The 23,129-nt window shown below is 46.2% G+C and overlaps 1 protein-coding gene across 1 annotated transcript in view; it reads right to left on the bottom strand.

Annotated features, from left to right (window-relative positions):
• POLA1 (DNA polymerase alpha 1, catalytic subunit) overlaps nucleotides 1-23,129 on the bottom strand; it is a 477,386-nt gene that overhangs the window by 346,827 nt on the left and 107,430 nt on the right. Inside the window, exons 14-18 of the mRNA XM_088451643.1 lie at nucleotides 16,122-16,260; nucleotides 13,998-14,152; nucleotides 13,586-13,732; nucleotides 13,239-13,328; nucleotides 8,336-8,452 (exon numbers count right to left, since the gene is read on the bottom strand). Of these exons, the coding sequence (XP_088307769.1) occupies nucleotides 8,336-8,452; nucleotides 13,239-13,328; nucleotides 13,586-13,732; nucleotides 13,998-14,152; nucleotides 16,122-16,260 (648 nt within the window). The remainder of the gene's footprint in view (nucleotides 1-8,335; nucleotides 8,453-13,238; nucleotides 13,329-13,585; nucleotides 13,733-13,997; nucleotides 14,153-16,121; nucleotides 16,261-23,129) is intronic.

The raw sequence follows: 23,129 nt of genomic DNA, 5'->3' as shown, positions 1-23,129 counted from the left end.
TAGCTCCTCCCCCCTGCAATCCCATAAGCCCAGTATTTCTTTAAGAATCCAGAGAGGAGTAGCAGGAACCCCGTGAAACTTTTCAGAACAACCAAACCATTAGGAAAAAATATATAAAAGTCGGTCAAGAACCAAACACCTCGTACAGGTTGAGCATGAGGGAGGGATCGTTCAAAATCCGCTCCCAGGGGAGAGAACGTTCAGGCTGTCTGACCATAGAACTGTACGCACAAAGTGGGTGCCGCCGGAGGCGAAAACCTGAAACGTGAAATGAGCAATAGTGAAGTCAGTGGACCAGTTATCCGCTGAAGTCCCACATCATCGCTTTACAATTATCTGACGATATAGTAGTCTATGGTCGGATGACGTGTTACTAGGACGCTACTTTGCGTCGGTGCAATCCAATGCGCACAAATGCGAATCCACAATACACATACACTGACGCACATAACGCACACATATATATATATACACACATATACACACACACATACATACACACGCTCATATGCGTATTCACATACATACAGACACAAATTTGCTATTTCAATACACAGACGTACATATGCAAGCGCATACATACAAAATGGTTCCCACACATTATAGTTAATAACCAGAGTTATTAAAGGTATTGTTAACCAATAATTATGATGTAATATGTACAAAAGAGATCTAAGGTTCAGAATACAGTGGACATGTCATGGTATCATACTAAATCCCTGTTTATTTGCAGACATCAGTTTCTATCGACAAAGAAGTAGCATCATGCGTCCGCTAGTTATGGATGAAAGGGAGTTATTGAATAGAATGTTATAACTTGTATGCAGTGTTGTAGCCAGTTTTAACAAGTTGTTCGGCGGGAAACTACACAAATGTGACCGTTGAAGACTGAGCCATACCCCTGATGACACCGTATGAACTGACCAATGACCAGAGTGACCTGAAGCAAGAACCAATGAGAACCTGTCAATTTGTCCCTTTGTTAACTCTGAAACCTGTAAGGTATATAAGCTGTGGGCTGACCTCAGTGTACAGGCATCTTCTTGCAACCGCAGACTTCTGGATTGATGACTGTATACTGGGACCAGTGTGCACGCGTATGTATCGGCTGTACTATTTTGATTGCTTTTTACTCTAATTGTTAAATCTTACATCGTGTTACCCCTTTTTACATAAATAACTTTTTGTGCTTTGGAACCACACAATTCGACTGGATAGCAAATCTTTAAGCAACTTGCAGAGCTAAATAGCGACTTATAGGAATCAATATCTTGCCGCCCCAGTGGATGGTGGCGACACCCGGTCTGGTGTAGGAACGCCCCGCACCAGAATAGGCTAAAGTGATGACCAAGCGGGACAAACCCAAAAGGGTCTGCTGAGTAGCAGCCAACCATGCTCACGCGAGTCAAAGTACCTGCAGAGTGCGGCGTGCAAAGAAGACGTAAGGAAATCTGCCGAGCTCAGCACAACTAGTAGAGCCAGAAAATTCCAGTCCTGGGAAGAACCCGGGAAGAAAGAAAGAACCGGAAGGACATTATCCCATGTAAGTAAAAGACCGAAGCAAGTGTCGGCTGGAACATAAAACCTGTATGGAGCAACCCACACCATCCTCATGGAAGACAAGAGCAGGCGACTTGCTAATACCAAACACAGAACTACGCAGAGGGAAGGCAATAGCCCTAACGAAAACCAGCTTCCAAGCCACTTACAAGAAGAACCATTGAATGCAACGACGCCAACGGAGCCTGGGTGAGAGCCGATAAGACTAGATTACGATTCCACGGCTCCACAAAATGGTGGCTAAATACGCAGCACACCTAGTAAGCACGGTTTGGGCCCTCGGCGGAAGAGCCAAATGCCGCTGGAAAACAGGCAACCAGTCTCCCAACTCCCTAGAAGGAAGGCCAAGAAAAGTGAGGCGAACACTCAGAACGGTTACACCACAAGTGGTAGAGCTTCCAAACCCGGAGGTAAGCGCGAGACGGGAACGGAGTCCTGGCTCGCAGCCTAGTACAGACCCCGAGAGAAAAGCCTGCAGCTTTCTCATGCTCAGTCCCAGAAGTCCCGTTGCAAAAATCAATCAAAGAAAGTGCCCATGTAGAAATGGGCCAAGATGTAGCTGGTCTGGACGAAGTGGAACCACTGGGACCTTCCGACCTTGGGAAAACGTCCGCTTACCATGACTAGTGTAGCCAGCTTGGAACAACCACCTGGATTACCCTCACTCGGGAAACCTCAACGCCCCTGGATACCTGAGGGAACAGTGTGGACAGCGGAAACACATGCTCTGGATGAAAAATTCAATGGAACAGTCAAGGCATCCACTTGTGGAAAACCAGCGGATACTGGGATCACATACCAAACTGCAGAGCCTTGCAAATGCGTGGAGAGGCCATGAGATCCCCATACGGAAGGCCTTACGCCCGAATGGTAGAAAGATCACTGGCTGGAGACCCGACTGCCATAGGAGAAACGTGGGTCTGCCAAGGAAGGCCACTGTCCAATTTTACCCCATCGTTATGACCACCGCTGTGGGAGACTGAACAAAGGACTCTGAGTCATCGCCGCTGCAGTCTTGTGCCTGCCGGAAGACGGACCTATGCCATCGCTGCGTCACTTGTCTGACAGACTGTGACCGGCGAGGACGGACAGACGGACAGGGAACCACCAGAGCCAGAATTAAATAGAAGTTGAAAAGAAACTCCCGGCACCAGGAGACTCGCGGCAATGGTCACAATGACACAATCCGGAAGACAATCTGCGGTCGAGCAAAACGGGAACTGAGATGAGATGCCCAGCAACCCTGTCAAGTTTGGAGAAGTACTCACTGGGACTCACTTGAGTAAAACCTGGGCCACTAAGCTGTCCTTAAGTGGAGACCAACATGCCCAACAATGGACCAGTTAGACGGACGAGGCACCAACCGAACCTTTGACCAAGGTCAGTAGGTTCCGTTCCCTGTAACACCACCGCTGTAGAGAGATGTCACAGGCCGGCCCCAGTACTGAAGGCGCAGACAAAGAAAACAGGGAGACTTTGCCATGTCGGATACAGCACAGATCCACAAGTACTTAAAACAAGCGACCTAGGAAGGTCAGAACCTGTGAAACAGAGGTATCCTTCGCAAAGAGAACCTCCGAAGAGGACCGAATCGTGATACGTTCCGTGCGCACTATGCGTGGCAGCACTGACTGTGTAGTGCTGCAAACCGACGGAGCCAGGTCTCAACCACACGGTATGGCCCAGAATAGACAGGGGACCAAGTCGATTACCCACCGAAGTATAACGACCTGACCAAAACGGAATCTGAAGAAGCGTGTTCCAGACGTCTAGCGAGGAATTGTTGGCCTCCATAGTGGATCCCAAGTCGGAGGGAGATTCTGCTAACTGAACTACCCACCACCTGGTGCTCAAGGCACAAATTAGATAAGAGCGGCTGGAATGAGCCATTCGGCATCCGAACGAAGGAGATAGAAGCCCAGATTCCGTACTTGCGGAAGAACAGGAGCAAAAACATGCCGGCTGAGAGGAGTGGAATGATAATACGGCCTAATGTCACCGCGTGCACCGCTTCCCAGGAAAGAGTGATGCGAAATAATAAACAGCACCTGGTGGCAGACCTCCAAGGTCCCAGATGGAACCATAGCGAAAAATGGCAAACACCCAGCTGCCTGAAGAAGTCCCTCAATGGTCACTGAAACCGAGCAACCGCAAGTGAACGGGGTAGAGAGAGATAGAGACACTCCATGAGGCCCCAGGCTTCCTTGGAGCCGTATCCCCTGAACGGAGACTGTTACTAAAAACAGCTCCCGGAAACGAACCCCTACAGGGAAGAATCGGCTTGCGTCCGACTGACCTTCCAAGAACTCACCTCCTCTAAGGAGAAGCGAGAACCTTGAAAACTTAGACCCCGCCATTAGGACGGCTACCGGCAGAAAACTGCATTTCCGCCCAGTGGGGCTTATTGTGGCCAAAAGAGAACGTCCTTACCAAGCAGAAGATAGTGTAAGGAACACTGTGGTAATGAATGCGTATGCGAGGCAGAGTCAAACCGGCCGTAGCTGAAGGCCGTAAGCTACCAGTACCACGTCTTGCCTGGCCTCCCAACACAGAGCCTGCCACGAATGTCCCACCAATTCAGCAGGGAATGCCAGGGCGAATCACTGTGAAGCCCCATAGACTGATTTCATCAGCAAAAGTGACAATAGCTCACGTCACCCATGTCGCGGCTTGCCAGGGCCGAATTACGACCCTAGAACCCATCAAACCAGACCGGAGACAAGCCTCCAAGGCCTAGCTAACGGAACTCGACAAGACGCTGAGCCCAGCACAGGAAGGATGTGTAGTGATCCAACGGCTGCCGCAGCAACTACGGTGGGAGGTGCCTCCTCTTGGATACCTAATCCGTAGGAAGCTAATGTATGAGGAACAGAGCTCACTGAATCGCGCGTCTCCTAAGTCTCCCTGAGGAAACCGGATAAATATGCCTAAAGAAAAGCAGTAACTTTTCGTCACCAATGCTTGCACAGACTCTCAGCCACTGTTTAGGAATACAGTATCTAAACCGACAAGAGTGGTGCATAGCAGCAGTGAATCGAAAAGGACAAGAGTTCCTCACCCTTTGGGACAGTGCAAAACCTTGCAAGTTCTTGTGCATGCGAAACATGTAATGGGGCCCTGGAAGGTGAAAGACGCCTCCACGAACATCCTCTACCTGCGCCTCCCAAAAGCAGAGAATTCCTGAAAAAACACGGTAGGAAACTGACATACCTCATGATACCGCACTTCTGCAAAGCAGGAAGCCAGAGCGGGACATACCTTGGCTGGGAACTAAACCCTATAGAGGGAAAGAAGCCTGCGCCTGTGAAGCGCCACCAGCTTTACTAGGGCGTAGAGAGACCTGCTGAGAGCCCCAGCCCACGCAGGTTCCACCCTGGCGGATGCAGCACCCCAGAAGCCTATTGGACCCCTGGTCCTATATACACAAGGCCCCAGACCGCAACTGCCCATTACCTTGCGCCATGGGAGACACATTGCCCAGAATACAGCAAATAAAAAAAAAACCTGCATACAAACTCCATAGTTAGGGCTGTAGCGGGTAGCGAACCCACGACCGCAGAGTGGCGAGGCACGAATGCTAACCATTACACCGTCTGTGTTATCAGAGCCACCCTCCGTGCCTGAACAGGTGTGGCGTAGTATGTCGTAGCCCGCACTGACCTGTCAGTAGAACACTGGCAACACCCATCAGAGGATTAAAACCTGTGACCCCACAGCCACTGCTAATGCTGTAGAACCTGTGCACTAACCCATTAAGCAACCTAATTTACTTTAGTAGTCAAAACAAATGTCCTGACCTTGCAAATAACACAGACAAGATAGCAGTTGCAATAAATTTAATTGGAACTATACTTAGCCTTCCTGAGAGGCCACTTGCAGGGGAGAGGAGCTGAGAAGGACTGCAGCTGCTGAGGATCCCAGCCTGCAGTGTCCAAAGAACACAGGAGCTCAGCAGCCATCTTTCAGGACAGATCATAGCAGCAACCAGGACTGTACCACTGCTGCAGTAATGTGCAGGAGAGGTAGCAGCTACAAGCTCTGCCCCCCCCATGCGGTGGCTGCACTCCACCTCACTCACAAGTGCTGCTCCCCTGCCTGGGGAAAGCACTTGTTAGCTCCGACTCAGCTGCCTGTGAGGTGCGCGCTCCCACAATGGAGCCACCCTCCTCAAGCCTGGCAAGATGGCGTCGCCATCCGGGACAGCACTGCATCCGAGCACTCTAAAAGGGTGCTTCCCCTTGCCCTTCTGCTCCACGGGAGGTTTCTGTCCTCCCTGAGCTCATCTTAGGACACCTGCATTACGGTTTGACAGGTGTACCGCCCCAGTCAAACCGGAGTGTTCCGTGGGGGGTCCCGCCGATGCCCACCCCACCTCGCTGCAGCTGTCCTACAGCTCCCACAGCCGGCCGCACTCACACTGTTACAAGCAGCGCACAGATCCTAGGCTAGCAATAAAAATAAAAAGTTTACGAATAAAAACCAAACACATAGCTACTTACAAGGGCTGCACTGCAGCCCATCTAAAACGTGCCCTACTCCTCAGGCACTTAAAGACAACTGGGCTTATGGGATTGCAGGGGGGAGGAGGTAGGATTTGAAGCTACAGTGTCATTAAGTGCCTGCTCCAGCCCCAACAGACAATCCCATGGTCCAGTGTTCCCCATCCTTGCTGCAAGAGAAATCATGTTTTTCTGTGTGCACCTCTTTGGGCAGACGAACAGTTGGGGAAAATGTCAGGTTAGGGTAAGTAACCTTTGTTACATCACTCCCAATAAATAATAATGCAAATAGTTAAATGACGTTACACGTATGCCGAGGTGTTGTATTGATGGGAAAGAGCTTTTTGAACCTGCAGATGGGAGTTGCCAGGATACAAAAAAGTTTTACAACTGAATTATGAAAATTGTGGCTGCATTAAAATGATCTGTGTTAAAGGCGATTTTAAGCCACAAATTCTCACTTCCAAAATCATTCCCAACTGAATTGATCACATGGAGATGTAATTTCAAAGAACAGAACAAAATAACAAGAATTTTATAGTATTTCAACTTCATGGAAACAACTACCTCCTAGGCACTTCCAGAGGTGCAACAGGTTGGTGATCCAATACCAAATCAAATTATTTATGGTCCATGTGATTGGCAGCCATTGGCTCTGGTTTTGCCTATAATAAAATATGTGAATAACCAGAATTGCAACCCTGTCCATCTATCACCACATAACTGAACCTAAGCATTACATATAACCGCAATTTACTACATTTTATAATTTTTGTAGAGTTTCTCAATAAAAAACTTTTCGCCTAGGGGTACCATGAAAATAATGCTGAAATTCTAGGTGCCGTCATTCAAAAAAGTTTGGGAACCACTGTCCTATACCACTTTAAAAAGGTCTTTCACCTCCTATAATAATGTCTTGACGAAACCATTAGGTGTACCTCACTGTTTTAAATCCCCTTCAGGAATATGGATGTACACCGTTACAGCCAGCTGCCCTAATCCCTTATAGTAAAACTGTCCAAGATAACAGGAACTTCCGTTTAGGAAGATACCTTGACGTATTCCACAGACAACAGAAAATGTGAACGGTATGATTTACAGCCAGTTCAAATCCCGACAGCGGAAGCCCGGCAGGTGGTCACGACTGTGCTGAAGGTAAGTATAAACAAACCTAACCCCCCCCCCCCCCCCCCAACCCTAACACTCCCTTAGGGGTGCCTGTCCTTAAACCACCCCCAAGTGACTAACCCTAACCCCCCCTAAGTGCCTAAACCTATTCACCCCTTCCCAGCTAAACCTAAGTCTCCCAAGGGGGGGTGCCTAATTCTAAATTCCCCTCGGGGGCCCCTAACCCTCCCCCCGCGCGGCTGTCCACGCCCGTCTTGCCTTTGATCGGTAAGCCGGGTGTCGGGGCCCGGCGTAGGTAAAATGACAGGAGTCGGGATTTCGACACCTGTCATTTAACCCTTGCCGGGATTAGACAGTCAGGAAGCCAGCGGTCGGGATTCCGTCCGTTAGCTTCCCCTGAAAATGTCTGATTGCGCTGACCATCTTGGCCAGAGCCACTATCTGCATTGGGACCCCTTACTTTTTTAGGATGCGTAGGAGCAAAGCCCCAAAAGGAAGGGGAAAAAAAGTCTATAGTGTTTATAAATCAGGGGTGAGCAATAAGCGGGCTTCCAACTGTTGAACTACAAATCCCAGCATGCCTTGCAACAGCTTTAGCATGGTCAAATAGCAAACATATGGCAGGGCATGTTGGAATGTGTAGTTCTACAACAGCTGGGAAGCCGCTTTTTGCCCACCCCTACTATAAATTAACAAACACTCCAAACCAAAACATTTTTGTGCTTCTCCACAGGCACTAAATAAACTGAGTTGATGGAGGAAGTTGGAGGGCTCAGATTACCTATTTACTGCCTACTACTACATTGCAAGGGAGCTTTTTGTGCCTCCCCACAATGCAGTGATTAACTAGCACAAGAATATATTGCTTAAATAGAACTTTGATAGCTAAAAAAGGTATACTCTGCCATACACAAAGTAAACATCATACTTCCAAGCATGCTTATTTTTTAATACAAACACATTTTTAATTCACAGTTATAATACCACAGCTCACTGAATATATGGAATGCACAATATTTGAAAACTATGAATTTCAATTTATACCTAAGTCATGCCATTGAGAAATGTTATAAAGAGCACATACAGGGATATTTGGTGGAATGCCCCAAAAAAGTAACACATTATTGTACAAAGTCTAGAAAACTTACCCCAAGCTTTGGCATAGCCGATCGTCTAAGTCGGCCAATCTTGGACCAAAACGGAACTTTACATAAATTAATCCTCTGAAGCAATACTTCAAGATCAAACCCATAGATATCATGACCCTGCAAGAAATGCATAATAGCTAAATTTATAATAATAATAAAAAAAAAAAATTACATAACAAATTTGCATATCAAAACAGTTTAAAGGGAAACATCCCCTTGGCAATATTAATGAGCCATTGAATGAGATCGTTCAATCGCGCATGAATCGGGCACTAAAATTACGTAAACGACCAGCGATGCGCGCTCCCGCTGGTCGTTTCCGACAGCAATCATCGCCTGAACATGCCGGTCAATCTGCCGATAACAACAGAATGACCATGTTCAGGGATGAGGGACAGTGCCTACGCTGAATGATATACCGTTCATTGTGGGCACTGCACACTTTAATGAACAATTGAACGATAACGATATGGTTATCGTACAGTCGTTCACTAGTAGCCTAGTGGATGTGCCCATTCAGTTTAATTACATGTTTTTTTTAAACAAATGGTTATAAAAATTTTACATATCTCCTCTGTAATAAGGAACTACCACCCATGCATTGGGAGTGCCCATAAACAGTGTTAGAGCAGTACTCTTCTATAGTGAACCTCAATCAAGTTACCAGTATAACACTTTGCATAGATGTTATAATCCCTGGCTCTATTTGTACTGAAAACCAAAAAAAGCACCCCAATTTGTCCACCATTAGCAAAACGAGGAAAATTTTCCATTTGGATGGTAGGTGTTTCAAAATAGCCATTGTGACATGAAATGTCAAAACTCAATTTAAAAACAAGAATAACTCAGATTAGAAAGATGAAAAAGGGATTTTTGTACATTTGGTAAATCTTCATCTCAAAGTCAATTGGGAAAGACAAACCATGAATATAGGAGGTGGCTGTAAGAACTTGGGAAATTAAAATGATTGAATCCTGGCTCCTCCCCCTATGGGGGAGATGTAAAACAGTCTAAAAAGTCAAGGAGTTGCCCATAGCAACCAATCAGCTTCTACCAATCATTTTATGGAAAGGCACTTAAACACCTGGCGTGGTCGCAGCCAGACTAGGCTTTCCCTGACATGGTCGCATCTGAGGTGACCAGTCAGAAACTCCTACTAGTCGGCGGCCATAAGCGAATATTCCGGCAGCTGCCTATATCCAAGGAACCTCCTGGACTGCCTACACCCGCAGCTCCACCTTCAGTATGTCCCAACCACCCCGAACTCATCGGGTAGCCCAGTAGTGCAAGCACCCCCTCCTGCCATCTTCAGTGCTGCTGAGTCTGCACCAACAGCCACGGCTGTACCCCCCTTTCCCCCTTGAGTATAGCACTGTGCTATGTCCTGCCTGTGATACCCCCCTCCCTCCACACTAACACCGTAAACCCCAAATTGTAATGTTTAATTTAGTTGGCACATTAGGTAATTAATAGCCATTTAAACTTGGTTTTACATTTTTGTCAAAAAAATTATATTGAATCGGGTTTAAAAAGCTCTTATTTAAATAATTTGATGATAAATTGGGGACATTTTTAAGTGGTTGATAAATGCTAGCTAGAAGCTAATTGGTTGCTATGAGCAACTTCTCCAATCTTTAGAAGGTTTGATACATTTTTCCCTACATCCCTTATCCTGGAGTAATGGGGCCCATATAGATGTGTCCTTATACATCTTTGCTGCAGTCGGGCTAAAAAGCCCTCACAACGCGACAGGTCCCATGAGACCTGCTAGAACCGGGGATCTTTTTGTGTCTTTTTCTGCTACAAATGCATCCAAGTTGCAATGTGATGCCGTAAGGACACACCAGCAGACTGTGCTGATTAATTTTATATGTGACACACATTTGAGTGAGACAGAGTCTCTGAATATGTATACGAAGTGCTACAATGTAATGGCCACAGCTTTTTTCATTCCAAGTTTCGTTGTGCTTCATATAAAGACTCGGGTGCCCACAGATATACAAGTGTCACATAACAAATTAATCAGCACAGTCTGCTGGTGCGTGCAAATCGCATCACATTATGACTTCGATACATTTTTGGCAAAAAAAGACGCCGAATGCTAGCAGTGTAACAATGGGCCCTTGTGGGTAACTTACACCAGGCAATTCGCGCTGTGTGGCATATTGAGGCTAGATGTATGAGGACACATCTGCAAATGACTGCAACAATTCCTCAACCTTCTGACGCCTAAATGGATGGAACTAGATGGATTATAGTGTCAGCTGAACTCCTATAAACTAAATGCCTGCTGCAATAACTCCAGCTTCCAAGGCCAAATCAATAAGGAACTTTGATGCCTGCCAGAGTTAATCAAAAATGTCCATAAATTCTGACTCTGGTATTCGGGAGTGTAGGCCTTCAGAAAGCTGTTTTGACTACTTAACCACTTTGCTACCCAGGACCAACATCAGAATGGTTTAAGAGGCTTCGGCAGTCAGAAAAATAGACTTAAAAAAGTCTAAGTATTTTTTTCTTGTGTGTTATCCATAGTGAAGCAGCATTAAAATAGGAATGGCTGTGGTCTTACACAACAGTGCTATAAATTATCCACTTTTATTATATTATTATTTTATTATTTATATAGTAATTAACATAATTTTAATCAGGTTTGGAACACATTTCATAAAAAACTCAAAGTGGAGGAGAGGTCAAAAATTTGAACAAAGAAATTTCAGGGGAGAGATTTGTCTGTGTCATGAAGGTTGAGGGTGTGACACACAGCCCTTACTAAACTATCCCTTGTTTAATAGAGAAATCCTTGTAAACACAGTCTTCTAGGTCTGGCATGCCCACTACCTTCCTCCAGAGACTGGACCAGAACAGAGCTGAAGAGGATTCTGAAATTCTCCCCCCCAAAAAAGAGGAAACCTTCAATAAGCATTTAAAAACATAGCTGGACCCAAAGCAGAGCTTCTGCGGAAAAGGGTGGGAAGCCCGACTAAAGGTCCCCCCATAGTCCAGGTTCTACAGCTAAGAAAATTGATAAGGAAACAAAAGAAACTAATGTTTCACTCAAAAGTGATACATACACAGCAAGGAATTTGGCTATTAGTTTAGACTAGGGGTTCCCAACCACAGTCCTCAAGGCACACTAACAGTCCTGGTTTTAGGGATAACAATACTTAAGCACAGGTGACTTAATTAGTAGCTCAGTTATTTTGATTTAACAATCTGTGCTTAACCATGGATAGCACTAAAACCAGGCTAGTGTGCCTTGAGGACCGAGGTTGGGAATCACTGGTTTAGAACAATAGGTTTCACCAAGTGTGTGGAACTGCCTACAAGTGAACACAGAGGTACTATCTCAGTCTCATATGACATTAAAAAGCATGTGTTCAAGCCTGTCTGCAATGTAATTTGGATTGAAATTTAAAAATCTAAAAACGGTCATTGAAGTTGCCCCACAAAAGGAGGCTCTGGTACTGCACCTCTTGTCTAACATGACTGAAAAAGTAAGCATAGAGTGTACAGGTGTAGACCACAATCAGTAGTAGAAGAGTTAATGAGAATTATAACCACACTATTACTTCCTGCTGGAGACTGGAAGGACCCATAGTTGGTCAGTGCATTTAAAAACAAAAGCTACATCATGAGGACCAAAGTTAAAGCAAGTCTGGGATAAAATTATAAAGCACAATGGGAGTCCGCAGTGTCGTTATCCATCATAAAGAAATGGACAGGACTTGGTACATTCAAAACACAGCAAGTGGGCAAATAGTTCACTTGCCACCAAGATCAACTCTGACTGTTAGTGTTCCCTGGCATATATGGGAACAAAAATCCATGGGACACATCCACACTTGTGGAAGGGAAAGAAATTACCTTTTAGGAAAATCCCCATTTAATTTAATCTACAGTTTGTCATAAAACACGTAAAAGACTCTTATGCCAAGTGGACGTAGATTCTATGGCTTTAAGGAGCACAAGAATCGTGTTTTTACCTCTGCGCATTATCCCAAGAAGAGTAGCCTTACATGGTGATTAAAGCGTATGCTTCTCTGCATCAGTGGCTAGATTATTTGTGACAGTTGGGGGAAAATATGGTTGAAATTCTAGAGAAATCTTAGGGCAAAATGCAGCAGACCTCCTACAGACCCAGGACTTGGAAGAAGATCTATATTCCAAATAGACAAGGAACCAAATCAAAAGCAACTCTGGAGTCACAAACATACAAATAAATATAATACCTTGGAATGGCCCACACAAAACTCAAAATGAATCACTAAGAACTACACAAGGATATATTTGTTCACATTCAAAATTATAGCACTAATTACTACAAAGAATGACCAAATCTGCAGTATACAATGTGCAAAGATCTAGACTCACAGCTGTAAATGCAGCTTGAGGTGCTCCTACCATTAATACAAGGGGTGGGTGACTGTTGATATCATTCTTGCTTTAAATTGGAATGAAGAAAAAAATATATATTTTATTTACATTAATAACATTACAGGGAATTACAAATGATCGCAGATAAAAAAAATACAGAGCTAATCCATACAGTATATGCCAGTGCATGTGTGTAATGATAATCCAAAATCTGAGCCTTCAGCAAAGCAATGTGATGTTCTATTGCTTTGGTAAAAGTGATGGATATTGCAAAACATCACAGTAATACTATGTTGCTCTATGATTTATCTCGGAATTAATTTCCATACTTTTGTTGCAGCAGCCATTTTACTAAGCCCCAGTGGAATGTTATGGAGGATACTTTAAGCTCAGTTGGAAATACAGAGGCGTACATACAATACACCCACATTGGATATTCCCTTCAATTTAATTAAAAATGCCTGAAAAGCACCCATATTAAAAGACCATTTCAGACCATTTCAGTGCAGTTCACTTCTATTATACTTACCACAATAACATCTGGGTCAATTTTGTGTATTTTTGCAAGGAAAAATCCCAGAAGAGTCCTCTCTGTTAATGCAATTTCAATGTTCGCATTCTGGAAAGAGCACATAGACAGACGTAGAAAAGGTGTACATTAAGGTCATTTTGTCAGCTTATAATCCTTTCCAAATACTGTGCTAGAAATAATTGTCATTTCAAGAAAACAAAAAAAAAAAATATCAACCTAACAAAATAGTTCATAGAAATGATGTGCATTAGGCAAAACAATCCCTGTCCTATAGAGCTAAACAGATTATATACTTTATTAATCAATATGAAGGCAGGGTTGGGGTGAGGAAAATAAAGGATTACCTTCCGTTTCACTGCTTCTTTGTGATCATATGGAAAAATGCAGTCACTGGGTTTGGTAAGGACACAGAAATGGGTTTGGAAGGGCAGTGGAGGAGGCGCTTTATCAAGAGGAAATTTGCGATGAACAAGAGCAGCCAGGGCAATAATCTAAAAGGTTCATAAAAAAAAAAAAAAATGTATAGGAAGTGAAACATTAAGCTAAAAACACAACAATATTATTTCAGCTCATGCAGTGGTTGTGCCTGTGGACATGACGATTACACATTTCTCCTTTATACAACTACAAATCTCCATTATCACCAGGTGTAATCTCTGCATAAAACTGCACTAAAATCTATTTGTTCCATTACGGGTCACCTTCTTTATAATGGCACTCTCACCAGCACACAAGACAGACAGCCATTGAACATACCTCATTTTGATGAGTCTTTGGATTCTGGACAGTCTTCATGCTGAGAGACATAACAACAACTGGAGGAGGGGACGCATTTTTCACAACATTCACTAAATAAGGAGCCGTCGCCATTGCTTCAACTTTGCACCAGCTAATTGGCTGGTTGTTGAGCTCTACAAAAAAACAAACAAAAAAAAAAACAGACGAATGTTAATAAATATTGGACCACATAACAATGGTACAACTAAACATTTTTTGTATCTTAACTTAGGTGCACAAACAAAATCTATTCTGGTGAACAGGTTATGCCTTGCTTCTAATTAAGAAATGAACAGACTGTAGGTTGCAGTTTAATTAAAAGCTGGTTCCTAACAGTTTTTCTCCAAGAGTGACCACGTAAACAGTCTACTAGTAGTCACTCTGGGAAGTGAAGGTTGTTTGCAAAAGGCCGCAAAACAAGCTGAAGGATTGCAGGCACCATGTTTACTAGTTTTATTTTTCTTTACAAGGTCCTTCATGATTAACTAAGTGGCCACTTTGCTTCTAAGAACCTTACCTTGACTAAACTGCTCTTGTTAAACCCTTCAGTGCTAATGATGAGTCTGTCCACATGTACATCTAAAAAGATGAAAATTCCCACTCATCTTCAGAACTGTATGGTGGGGAGATCTGGTGAAGGCCTCACTGTTGTGACCTGAGGTAACGTCACAGGAGGCATAGCTTACAGAACAAAATACTAAAGGTATGGGGAGCAACTGGGAACTGAAGGTCACTTATCTCATCCATCTTAGCATCTACAGTTATGATCGTTTTAAAGAATATGGTCCCCTCTTTAAAAATGTGCCCCTCTGGCAAGTTATCTAGTGATCAGTGTGATCATCACATAATAACCCCAAATACTGCAAAAAACTAATGTAGTTCAGGCATAGAGGGGAAGATCTCCCCTATCGTGCAGCATTTAAAAGAAGGGAGTCATCTCTTTCAAATGACGTGGCCATTGAATAGTTATTATCTGGGGACCACCGAATAATATCACGAGGCATTATGAAAAACAGCTTTCCAGAGATGTGGGCCTGCATATTTATGTGCACCCTCGCTGAAAAGAGGAGAATTCCCTCTGTCAAATATTGTGCTGTCTTAGGGTGGGTACACTTTACAATGACTGGCAATTATGCAGATGGTTGGGGCGATTTCCCTTCGCCTCGGATCACAGATTTCCAGCATACACGTCACGAGATAATGAACAATGGAATGATACCTTCATTACAATGCACTGTTGCCCACAAGATATTGTTTGATTGACCATGCAGTAAACGATATCATATGTCGTCCATGGGAGAGCGCCATTGAGGGTACACACTACGCTTCAACATGACAAATCGTCCCGATATCCTAAAGTGTACCCACCCTTAGTATTTATGTGATACCTAGACAATGACAACCAACACTACAGAAAACATTACAGGTTTCCAAAGAAGTGGAGGCTCTGGGTCCTGAAAAAAAGAAAAAAAAATTTGTGTCCCCTCATAACTGTAGAGTTTTCTAGTTTTCAAAATGGTATGCCTTGTTAGACTATCATACTATTTGTACACCCTGCATGCATTTAGTGCAAGATGGCAAAAACTACCATTTTCACATGAAGAAGGCATTTTGAAAACCTATATGTAGAACAACTTTGCAGTTTTTGGAAAGGTGGATTAATGCTGCGGCAACAACATATTTATTATATACAAAACATACACATTATAATTATATATATACACACATACACATATATAGTTATACATATATATATATATACACACACACACAAACACATACATACTGTTGTGTATTGTACAGTCTCACCTGCACACACATTTTTTACAATTCTAAAGCATCCTTTAAAATTTAATTATTACGTTAAAAAGTCCAAGTACAGAAAAGATGCAGGAGAAATGAACGCCCTACACATTATGAATAAATCTCTACAAAATTAAATAAAAATAAGCTTGCAGAAAAAGACCCTTTAATCCTTTACTTTGGCACTTACAACCCTTCCAAATGCAGCAAGTAGGCGAAACGCCTGTGGAGAGATCAAGGTCAAGCAAATATATATATAAATACAAAAGCAAAATTTGCAGAAAGAAGCAGTATATTTACGTGGGTTCTTTATCTCTAGCCAGCTGGGCCCTTTTATCTTTCGGCTAAGCAAGAAAAGCTCCAGGCTTGAAGTATTTGTTCCAAAGACATGTGAAAATGTTTCTCCTTTTAGGTCTTGAGGAAGTTGGGACAAGTCTGCCTGCAAATCAAACATATCATAAAATAAATGTAGTCAAAGGAAACAATTAGCAAGGAAACTGTATGTCCAACAGTCACAGCCAATTTTGATTTTCCTTCTCAGCTAGGAACACTCACCCCCTGCCTGAAGCATTTACTTTCAAGAGGTATAAAATTAGGTGTGGTAATTTGTGTCTGCGGAAACTTCATACAAAATAATAATTGTTAATCTCCTTAAACATAAGATTAGTACAAAGCTAAAATGAAAAAAAATATAAATAAAAAACAAATCTGTAAGAAACTGACAAGTCAATGTGGAGCACTATATATCACGAAACCGCCACCTTGTAAGTAGGGTTTACCGTCATTTGTCTCCAGATTTACCACCAAATTGTCTACTGCAGAACTTTACCTTCGTAACTGGCTGCATGTATGCAATTAAAGCCTCGCCCATCAGCATGTAGGTGTGCGGTGACTAGTATTTAGAGTTGGACTTCAGTCACTTAAAGGTTATTTTCCTTTACAAACTTTGTTCCGTTGTGTGTTTTAGGAAACATTTGCCCATAATCATAGAGTGACATACAGCACTCAAGTCCTCAATTTCATTTATTTTAAAGGAATTGTCTTCATTATAAAAAAATAAAAAAAAACATTCCTCTACATCAGAATAAGGAGAACTTGAAGGAGAAACGGGGTAAGAAGTATTACTTATCCAGTATTTGCCAAGGTAAAAGTTGACTAACTAGCTGAACAAATTAAATTATTGTCCTATTAATACTTTTGTCTAAGGAGACTGCGCCAGTTCAGCGCTACCACCTGGTGGCAAAAGTGACTGAGGACTCAATATCAGCCAGAATAGTTCTCTGCAGAAAAAGAGGAGATTGTAATATAATGTCATCTGCAGCCACTTCATGCAGCAGCAGAATGGGTCAATGGTCATTACCAGAGGTGGATAGTGACCTAGATACTTTGCGGAAGTTAAAAACAAAAAAAAAAAAAAAAGGAATCTGGACCACATTATTCATATATAATAATCCCCTTGACAGCCACAAGCTGTTAGTATTATTGACAGTGTTACCAACATGTATAAAAAAAAATATGAGATATGGTAAGAACTTACCTTTGTTATCTCTATTTCTACGAAGTCCATAGGGTTCCACAGGATACCTTGGGTATAGGTGATGACGTCAGGCATCGGGCACCATAGAGTTAAGTTTTCAGCCTCCCAGGATGCACTAGGGTCCCCCTCCTATACCCCACCCCCGAGCCAAGGCATCTCAGTAACGTACCAAGCCAGAGGCCGGAGGAGGAGAAGGAAGAGAGAAAAAAGATCTGGACACACACAAGAATCACATTCTCACCAGAGGGAGACGGAAAAACCGGTGACCAGAGCAAAGCCCATCTGCAGCACAGGTGCGACATGGCGGGAGTCCTGTGGAACCCTATGGACTTCGTAGAAATAGAGATAACAAAGGTAAGTTCTTACCATATCTCATATTTTCTACTTCAGGGTCCATAGGATATCCACAGGATACCTCGGGGATGTCCCAAAGCAGTATCCTTCAAGGGTGGGGACGCTCCTGTGCTGAAAGGAGAATCCGCCGCCCGAAGGAAGCATCCTGAGAGGCAAAGGTGTCAAAACGCGTAATACCTCACAAAGGTATGGACAGAGGACCACGTGGCCGCCTTGCAGATCTGGACTGCCAGGGCACCACGTCGAGCTGCCCACGAAGGACCCACAGCCCTAGTGGAATGAGCCTTCACAGAAGGAGGAACCGGCAGGCCTTCATGAAGATAAGCTTCTGAAATCGCCATACGGATCCAGGCTGCCAAAGTTTGCTTTGAAGCAGGCCAACCCTTTTTACGGAAGCCAAACGAAGAAGTGCGGTCAACATAAGTCCTTAAGGCCCGCACAACATCCAAAGTGGCCTCACTCACTGAAAGGCCAGGTGAGTTAAAAGCCGGTACAACTATTTCCTCGTTAACATGAAACTGTGAAACAACTTTGGGAAGAAATTCAGGACGAGTGCGCAGCACTGCCCTGTTCCCATGAAAAATCAAGAAAGGGGGTCTACAAGAGAGAGCCCCTAAATCAGAAACACGTCTGGCCGAAGCTATGGCCAGAAGGCTTACAGTCTTAGCTGTTAGCCATTTAAGATCCACTGAGCCCAGTGGTTCAAACGGCGGTCCCTGGAGAGCCCTCAGGACCACAGCCAAGTCCAAAGGCGCCACAGGTGGAACAAATGGCGGCTGAAATCGCATAACACCTTGCATAAAGGTGCGCACATCAGGGATTGTAGCAATCCTACGATGAAACCAGACAGACAGGGCAGAAACCTGCAACTTCAAAGAAGCAAGGTGAAGCCCATGGTCTAGTCCCACTTGTAGGAAGGTTAGCACTCTAGACAGACGAAACTCCCGAGGTGCATAACCTCTCGGTCGACACCACTGGAAGAACGTATGCCACACGCGATGGCATATTCTCGCGGAAGACGGTTTCCGAGCTCTTAGCATAGTTCGCACTACAGAGCTGGAAAACCCCCTGGACCTTAACATGGCCGTCTCAACAGCCATGCCGTCAAAGACAGCCGAGTCAGGTCCGGGTGAAGACAAGGACCCTGTGACAGAAGGTCCGGTCGTAGCGGCAACCGCAGAGGACTGTCCACGGACAGACCCTGAAGGTCTGAGAACCAGTGCCGTCTGGGCCATGCGGGAGCTATCAACAGGAGCATCCCTTCTCCCTGTTTGAATTTCCGGATTACCCGCGGAAGAAGGGAAAACGGAGGAAACAGATAAGCGAACCGGAACGTCCACCGGACGGACAGAGCATCCACTAAAGACGCCTCTTCGTCTCTTGTGCGAGACCCGTACACAGGCAACTTGTTGTTGTGCCGGGACGCCATGAGGTCTATCTCTGGAAGAGCCCACCTGTCCACCAGCAGTTGAAAAACGTCCGAGTGCAGGGACCATTCCCCCGGATGAACATCCTGGCGACTGAGAAAGTCCGCCTCCCAGTTTAGCGCTCCCGGGATGAAGACTGCTGATATGGCTGGGAGATTGCGCTCCGCCCATACCAGGATTCGGTACACCTATACGAGAGCCGCCCGACTTCGGGTTCCTCCTTGCCGATTTATGTAGGCCACGGTGGTAGCGTTGTCCGACTGGACCTGCACTGGGTGACCTTGGAGAACTCGATGTGCCTGCCGGAGGGCATTGAACACCGCGCGGAGCTCCAGAATGTTTATTGGAAGCTCTGTTTCTGCCTGAGTCCACCTGCCCTAGAACAAGTGTGGACCCGAGACTGCTCCCCAGCCCCGAAGACTGGCGTCCGTTGTTAACAGGACCCAATTCGCCACCCAGAACGGATGACCCTTGTTGAGATGGGTCGTCTGCAACCACCAGGCTAGGGACAGGCGAACCTCCGGAGTGAGCACCATCGTCTGGGACTTTAGACTCTGAGGCAGTCCATTCCATTTGGACAGGATCAGGTGCTGCAGAGGTCTGGAGTGAAACTGGGCATATTCCACCATGTCGAATACTGACACCATGGAGGCCAGTAACCTCATCGCCGAGTGCAGAGACACCCGGTGGCTCTGTAGACAACTGCACACCCTCAACTGCAAGGCAGAGATCTTTTCCCCCGTCACAAAGATCCTTTGCTGTCCGGAGTCCAATAAGGCTCCGAGGTGCAGAATCCACTGAGACGGGATCAGGGTGGACTTCTGCCAGTTTATTAACCAGCCGTGCTGTTGCAGTACCGCAATGGTCAGATCCAAGTGGCGTAGAAGGAGTTCCGGAGATCCTGCCACTAAGAGAAGGTCTACCAAGTACGGCAACATGCGGACTCCCTGCAGCCGCAGGGAAGCCGCCATGACCACCATCACCTTGGTGAAAACACGTAGTGCTGTCGCCAGGCCAAAAGGTAATGCCCGGAACTGAAAGTGGTCGCTGCGGATTGCAAACCTGAGGAACTGCTGATGGCGTAAAAGAATAGGGACATGCAGATAAGCGTCCTGTATGTAAAATGACACCATGTAGTCCCCAGGTTCCAGCGCCAGAATGATGGACAGTAGGGTCTCCATCCGAAACTTCGGTACCCGCAAAGACTTGTTGAGAGCTTTGAGGTTGAGTATCGAACAAAATGACCCATTGGGTTTCTGCACCAAAAAGAGATTGGAATAGAAACCCTGGCCCTTCTGGGAGAATGGAACAGGCACTGTAACTCCAGTCTGGAGCATAGTGTGCAAGACTTTCCGCAGTTCCGAGGCTGAACTGATGGCATACCCGTGGTGAAGAATCGAGATGGGGGGTCTGTGCCGGAAGGAGAGGGCATACCCGTGGGAGACCACCTCCAGAACCCAAGTGTCTGTCGTGGTGACCGACCAACACCGGGCGAACTGCAGCAGGCGGGATCCCCCAAAGGGAGGCCCGGACCGTCAGGCCGCAGGTTTGTCATCTGGCTTAGGGGCCGGACGTCTGGTACTCCAAGCCTGCTTCCGGGGCTTGGCCAATTTTTTGGGGCCAGCCTGTCGGGGAAAGGACTGTGCTTTAGGCTACCCTGGGCCCTATAAGGCCGAAAGGACGACGTACCTGAAACTGAAGGAACTGCAGCAGACGGGAGACATGCCGATTTGGCTGCCGCCAGTGTGGCTACAATTTTGTCCAGGCCCTTCTCCATTAAAAGGCAACGCTTGCAAGCCCTATTTGGAATCAGCGTCCGCCTTCCAAGATCGCAACCATAAGGTGCGACGAGCAGCTACAGCTGCCGAAGAAATCCGAGACGCCAGGGTACTAATATCCAAGGCCGCTTCGTTGATATAAGTGTCCGAATCCCGGAGATTGCCGATCAACTCCGTCTGTTCAGCCGAACAGTCGGAATTGAAGGACGCCTCCAACGTATCAGCCCAGCGCTCCATAGCTCTGGCAACCCAACAAATGGCCATAGCTGGCCTAGCTACCTCCCCCGCAAGGGAATAAACGGACTTTAGGCAGATCTCCACCTTGCGGTCCGTAGCATCCTTTAGGGAAGACATGGATGGCATGGGTAATGTGGCACTACGGACTAGGCGGGTCACATGAGAATCCACCTGTGGAGGGGATTCCCACTTAGAAAAATAATTATCCGCAAACGGATAAGCCACCGCCAAACGCCTCTGCGGCTGGTACCGTTTGCCAGGCTGTTTCCATGCCTCCTCTAAATGGTCCACCAATTGACCCGAAAGAGGAAACACTGTGGCGTCACCCTTAATATCCTTAAAAAAGGCATATTTAGATTTGGACACCGGAGGATCTTCGTCCTCAATCACCAAAGCTGTGCGGACTGCCCGAATAAGTCCAGGAATATACACCTTGGACCTAGCGTCCGTCTCTTTAGTACGGAGAGGTTCCTGGTCCGAAAGATCCAGAATCTCCCCATCATCAGACGTCACGTCGTCATCCTCATAAGGAGCAGACAGAGAGGCCACCGGCTGCTTATGTGGCCGTAACACAGATTCCCCCTGTAACACATCCGACAAGTGCTGTACAGAACTAGTCAGGGAATTAACCCACGCAGGCTCCTGAGAGACCTGGGGAGGGGAAATAGGGAGACTGTGGGGTACCATCAATTGTCTTGGGAAACCCTGCATGGGTGACGACACCACTGATTGCTGGGACAGTCCCATCTGTGAGAACGCAGGCTGCGGAGCTAACTGGCCCACCAGGGTTGTAAGCGCCTTAGCGAAACAAGCCCAGGGCGGCTCCTGCACCGGTGCTGTGACAGTAATTGGCCGCGCCAATAAATAACACTGCCGGCATAGCCCCTCCTCGCTACCTTCCCCCTCCGCTATAGTTACTTTACACGTAGTACACTGAAGCTGGAGAGGAAAGTCACTCTCAGACATGATGGTAAGTATGTGACCCCTCTCACCAATACTTGCTAGTATAGCGAGAGACCACCCTGCAAGCACCGCACTGCAAGGGCTTTAGCAGAAAGAACAGGGACAGTGATAAGGCTGACAGTAAGCAATTAAAAGTACAGGCAGCAGCGCTAGCACAGCCACATACAATGCACAGAAAAACGAATTCCTGTACTATCAGCGCTGATAATCAACTACACAGACAGAGTCTGGTAGGACACAGCGCTGCATACACAGACCTGACCACAGCGGAGGAGAGGTATGCGGGGGGACCCAGACCACGATGCCTCCGATCATAGGCTGCCAGCAGCGTTCACCATGCGTTCTGAAGATGGCCACCGAGGAGCATAGAGGCGGCTGGCCTGGGGGAGGAGCGCTGCCACAGGGCCAGTCGGCGTGTGCAGAGAGGGCTGTGTGCAGCGGGGGAGGCGGCCGGGCAGTGAGACAGGGAGGGCGCGCTCCCCTGGCATGCATTTAACCCCTGGGACGCCGCAGCGCTACCGCTCTGCCGCGGCCCGCTGTCCCAGGGGGGTAGTGGAAGCGCAGGTTAATACCTGGCTCCACGCTGCAGCCAGTCCCCAGGGAGCCCCCTGCCTGGGAACTTAGGGCCATGTTCAGCAGGGTCCCACCGCGGGACCCCTGCTGCTTACCTGTAATCCCCCTTAAATCCGGCCATGGCCCAGAACATCTGGGGCCACTGCTTACCAGCATCCCCGGATCGGTACCGGCGTTCTGGTACCGGCGGGGGTGTAGGGAAGACAGCATGGACGTCAGTACTGACAGTCCATGCTGTACTTCCAGATGTGCAGCCACAGCTGCAAAGAAGAAAACTTCAGGGGCTCTTCTAAGCCCCCCTCTAGCAGGTGCATCCGACTCCGGCCGGGCACCACACGAAACTGAGATGACTTGGCTCGGGGGCGGTGTATAGGAGGGGGACCCTAGTAAATCCTGGGAGGCTGAAAACTTAACTCTATGGTGCCTGATGCCTGACGTC

This window comes from Taudactylus pleione, unplaced genomic scaffold, assembly GCF_031769625.1.
Source record: "Taudactylus pleione unplaced genomic scaffold, aTauple2 ptg000026l, whole genome shotgun sequence".
NCBI classification, from domain to species: domain Eukaryota; kingdom Metazoa; phylum Chordata; class Amphibia; order Anura; family Myobatrachidae; genus Taudactylus; species Taudactylus pleione.
The sequence above is the reverse complement of the archived record's forward strand: the minus strand, read 5'-3'. Positions and strand labels throughout refer to the sequence as shown.